The sequence below is a fragment of the Coregonus lavaretus genome, assembly GCF_964263955.1.
Source record: "Coregonus lavaretus genome assembly, contig: SUPER_35_unloc_1, whole genome shotgun sequence".
Taxonomy (NCBI): Eukaryota; Metazoa; Chordata; class Actinopteri; order Salmoniformes; family Salmonidae; genus Coregonus; species Coregonus lavaretus.
This window is the reverse complement of record NW_028167181.1, coordinates 3,712,881-3,717,880: the sequence shown is the minus strand read 5'-3', so window position 1 is coordinate 3,717,880 and position 5,000 is coordinate 3,712,881. Positions and strand designations below refer to the sequence as shown.

The 5,000-nt window shown below is 44.2% G+C and overlaps 1 protein-coding gene across 1 annotated transcript in view; it reads right to left on the bottom strand.

Moving 5' to 3' along the window:
• The window catches only part of LOC311110029 (FRAS1-related extracellular matrix protein 2-like), a gene marked incomplete at its 5' end in the record, with an annotated part of 136,873 nt that overhangs the window by 20,197 nt on the left and 111,676 nt on the right, over positions 1-5,000 (bottom strand). Inside the window, 4 exons of the mRNA XM_084188557.1 lie at positions 1,929-2,180; positions 2,360-2,485; positions 2,854-3,084; positions 4,750-4,896. Coding sequence (XP_084044683.1) covers positions 1,929-2,180; positions 2,360-2,485; positions 2,854-3,084; positions 4,750-4,896 — 756 coding nt within the window. The remainder of the gene's footprint in view (positions 1-1,928; positions 2,181-2,359; positions 2,486-2,853; positions 3,085-4,749; positions 4,897-5,000) is intronic.

Genomic DNA, 5,000 nt, shown 5'->3' with positions numbered 1-5,000 from the left:
CCTGGCACCCTGAGTTATGGTGTTGATGGTGGCTGGAGAATCCCAGCACCTGGCACCCTGAGTTATGGTGTTGATGGTGGCTGGAGGATCCCAGCAACCTGGCACCTTGAGTTATGGTGTTGATGGTGGCTGGAGGATCCCAGCACCTGGCACCTTGAGTTATGGTGTTGATGGTGGCTGGAGGATCCCCAGCACCTGGCACTCTGAGTTATGGTGTTGATGGTGGCTGGAGGATCCCAGCACCTGGCACTCTGAGTTATGGTGTTGATGGTGGCTGGAGGATCCCCAGCACCTGGCACCCTGAGTTATGGTGTTGATGGTGGCACTCTCCCCAAAGAGGCTTCACTAGGCTGGGTACAGTCCTACAGTACATACTCTCACAAGCCCTACTGTAGGTCCTATGTGGCTCAGTTGGTCAGCGCGTGGCTCTACCGATAACTTAGGACAGTATTAGCCATTGTTGCAGCAGGGAGTGTTTCTGTTGTTTTCATTCGATAATCAACGTCTTTTTTCTGTTGATAAACCAACATCTAACCACATCTTTCCTGCCTTTCCCCTCTTCTTTCATCTACTGTTTGGCACCAGCCCTCTCTCTTTCTCTCTTTCTCTCTTTCTCTCTTTCTCTCTTTCAGTCTCCTGTCTTTCCTCTTTACCTTAATGCTTTTGGCATGGCTGCATCAATTATTCCTTTATTCTACCCCACTAACAGGAGAACAAAGAGAGAAGCAAAGTAATGCTTTTGATACGTGTCTATCATCAGTGAAAAGTAATTAACCTGTTATCAGTGGAATGGTGTTGTATCTATTTGCACGACTGTTTTCAGCGAGTGTGTTTGATATTGGACAACTGCTGGGAGATCAAATGATAATAAATCAATGTGGATGAAAGGGTTTGGGTTGCTAAGGCATCACAGGTGCACACTGACACACAACACACAGCACAGACAGAGACTAACAGACAAAAAGCCAGAGACAAAGACACACACAAACACACACACCTGTACACTTGTAACTGGGCACATCAAAGTGTCTAAGGCAACAGTTAAGCCCCCATAACAAACAAAGAGGGAGTCGTATCATTAGGAGTGGCCCATAGGAAGTCCCAGGAAGTCTTATTATTAGGAGTGGCCAATAGGAAGTCCCAGGAAGTCGTATTATTATTATTGGCCCATAGGAAGTCTCAGGAAGTCATATCATTAGGAGTGGCCAATAGGAAGTCCCAGGAAGTCATATCATTAGGAGTGGCCCATAGGAAGTCCCAGGAAGTCTTATCATTAGGAGTGGCCAATAGGAAGTCCCAGGAAGTCGTATTATTATTATTGGCCCATAGGAAGTCTCAGGAAGTCATATCATTAGGAGTGGCCAATAGGAAGTCCCAGGAAGTCATATCATTAGGAGTGGCCCATAGGAAGTCCCAGGAAGTCATATCATTAGGAGTGGCCAATAGGAAGTCCCAGGAAGTCGTATTATTATTATTGGCCCATAGGAAGTCTCAGGAAGTCATATCATTAGGAGTGGCCAATAGGAAGTCCCAAGAAAAAGGAACCGCTTTGAAACACTTAATATGTCTATCTTTTCTATACTCAATGTTTTTTTAAAAAGGGTTATCCTATGGGGACAGCCGAAGAACCCTTTTAGGTTTTAGATCACACTTTTTTTAAGACTGTACCTGCATTCACTGAACCCAAGAGATCGGGGGTCGAATAAGAAGTAATTATGATACTGGTAGAGTTTCCTTTATAGTCAATATAGTAAAGGGTCAGGAAGCATTGAGTCTGTTGCCATTGACGAGTAGCATTCAAGTTTACTTGAACCTGTGTGTTGAACTATTTGAACTAGGGTTTCAAATTTCAAGTAGGGTTTCATGACAACAGGTAACTATAGCTGCCTCCACCCACCACCCACCATACGCCCAACAACCCCACTCACCGTCGTCGCTGTCGGCCAGGATGGTGACCTTGGCGCTGGGGAAGGTGGCTCCCACCTGGCCCCCCATGGGCATGCTGAGGGTCACGTTGAAGCTCTCTTCCTCCTCGTAGAGCGAGTCGTCGATGATGATGATGCGGCAGAGCTTCTCCCTCTGGTCCTTGTCGAAGCGCAGCACGCTGGTGTGGTCCTCGGGACGCGTGATGTAGTCGCTGTAGGAGAGGACCGTGCTGGGGATGGTGCCCGTCGCACTGGCTGTTGGGAAAAGGAGTTCAGGGGTCAATGGTTAAGGGTCAATAGAAGAACGACAGGCAGTTGTGGGGGAAGGAGAGTTGTTTTATGTTACAATATATCTATATCTATGTGTATTTTATTAATGCTTTTAATCTTTGTAAAAACCCATGTATTTCAATGATGTATTTGAATGTCTTCACCTTGCTGGGTGTAGCAGACGACCATGAGTTCCTGGCTGAGGTCTCCAGAGCGGCGAACAGGCACCAGCAGTTCCCCAATATCCTCCTCTATCTTATACTCTGCCTGGGGGATGAACACTGTGGACTCTGGAGAGGAAAGAGGGAGAAACCATAGAATCAGGAATTAGAATAGTAATTGAACATGATCTCTATGGGAGAAACAGAGGATAGGCCATAGAGAACAAGAGAAGAAGAGTTTACAAGCCCAGGTGAGTCTGTACTTGTTTGATGCGTGCATATTTGCTGCTGCCATCAAATTGCCCAGCAATGGAAAAATAAACATGATCTGATTTGGAATCTTAAATGAAGGATACCATTATTTTTTTTAATGTGTCAATCCATGTCAATTAATGTAGCCTTTCCAATTGACTTAGGCCTGTCTACTATTCATAAAGGATTTCATGTCGGAAGGCAAATCAAACAGATAATCCGCAGATAAGGCCGTTCATTCTTACCATCACCAGGGTCCACTATCTCCACAGTAGCTGTATCGGGGTACTCCAGCACGGCCATGACAGGCTCTGACAGCTGGATCTCAAAGGTCTCGCTGGTCTCAAACTCCTGGTCCGTGAAGATCTTCACCCTCCAGGTGGCCACTGTCTGGCCCGGGTTGAACTGGACCTGCTTCTGGGACTTTCCCCGGAAGTCCTTGTCCTTCTCCGCAGTGCCATCCTTGGTGGTGATGCCTGGGATGAGAGATCACAGGATACCAGGTGAGTGTTGAACTGAACAGAACCATATTGAACTGAACTAAATTGAACCTAATTTAATTTAATTGAAATTTAGCTGAGGTAAGCTGAGCTGAACTGAATTGAGTTGAATTGAATGTAATTGAACTGAATAGCTTTATAATAACGGCACGTAGCACTGTGTAGTGTGTAGGGCCTCAGAGGATGTGAGTTGACTGCAGGTTGACTGTGATTTAGAGACTGTAGTTGCCTGGTTAGCTCTCATTGTCAAGTCATTGACATGTCTGTCTTTGTTCATATTTGCCCACTACTGCGTCATCAAAGACAACTGTAAATATAGGCGTGTACCCAATTAAATCCTGTGTGTTGGACGTAGCCAAACAGACAAACATGTTGACATTACCTGGTGACCTCTATGAGGAAGGGCTATCTGACCCATCAATCAAACTAGGTTTTTCATCAGCGAGACAGGAAATGGGTCATCAGTCAAACAGGAACACACACACTCACAGGACAGATTGATAACCAGGGGGTCTGTTTTATTCTTAATTGCTAGGTTTCTTCTAATGGCAGGGTAATAACAGATAAACACTCTCCATGAAGACCGTTAAAGGGCCAGTCAGTCTTTTACACAATGACAGTTTAATAGGTCCTGCTTTCTGAATAGTCTCTAAGTACCCTAGTCAGAGTTGATGGTGGTGGGTGATTGAAATGTGATATGAAATATTTACACCCCAATAGGGATAAAATGGTGGCAATTTAAAACGACCTTTATCTGAATGACAAGCAGAGAAAAAATAGCAAGAAACAGTGAGAGAAATGTCCTAACTCAGATCTATCACTTGAGGGATGAACCAACGAAGTGCAAGCCAGTTCCAACAGGATCTACCATGGTACACTCTTAGAAAAAGGGTTCCAAAAGGGTTCTTCAGCTATCCCCATAGGAGAACCCTTTTGGGTTCCATGTAGAACCCTGAGGTTCTACATGGAACCCAAAAGGGTTCTACCTGGAACCAAAAGGGTTCTTCAAAGGGTTCTCCTGTGGGGACAGCCGAAGAACCCTTTATGGTTCTAGATAGCACCTTTTTTTCTAAGAGTGTATGCCATTGGCGTCGGCTAATGGGGATCCTAATAAATCAAAAATCTAATCAAAATACTATAGATCTGTTATAAATGCTGTTCAATACTTTCTTACAATAGACATAGAACCTCCATGTCAGCCATATTGAGTGTACCCATGAGTATACTGTAAAATGACTTCGGTATGAGGAGCTTTGTACCAATTGTATTCATTCTATTTCTATGTTTAGAGGTAAATACTGTTAATAGGGCCCGATCCTAGTCATACTATATCCATGCTCCCTTACAGAAAAACATGTGAAATCATGTTAAAACATTTTTTTTGGAACACTTCACATCTCCCATTCTAGTCATTGTATTTCTAGGTCAAGAGGTAAATAATGCTATAGGGTCCATTCTAGTCATTATAAATCTATGTTTAGAGGTAAATACGGCTGGCTAAAGGATCCATTCTAGTCATTCTATATCAATGCTTAGAGTTAAATACTGATATAGGTCCCATTTTAGTCATTGTATTTCTATGTTTAGGTAAAGACTGCTGTAGATATGTGGTAAATACTGTGTAAGACTTCCAATACTCACTGACGAAGGATGTCTCTCCCAGGTATCCCCTGCGTCTCAGCGTCACCTCCAGGAACTTGGCGTCCTCATCCACCAGATAGTACTCCTTCTCCAGGCTGATCCACGACCAGTTGAGCCGGAATGGCTGCGGCTTCAGCTTGTTTCCACCTGGAAGACAAAAACAATCCCATTTTCAATTCACAGGAAATCCAGTTGGAAACTGGTCATACAGCAATGGGGAAACTATCCATTGTGGTAAATTTTGAAAAACC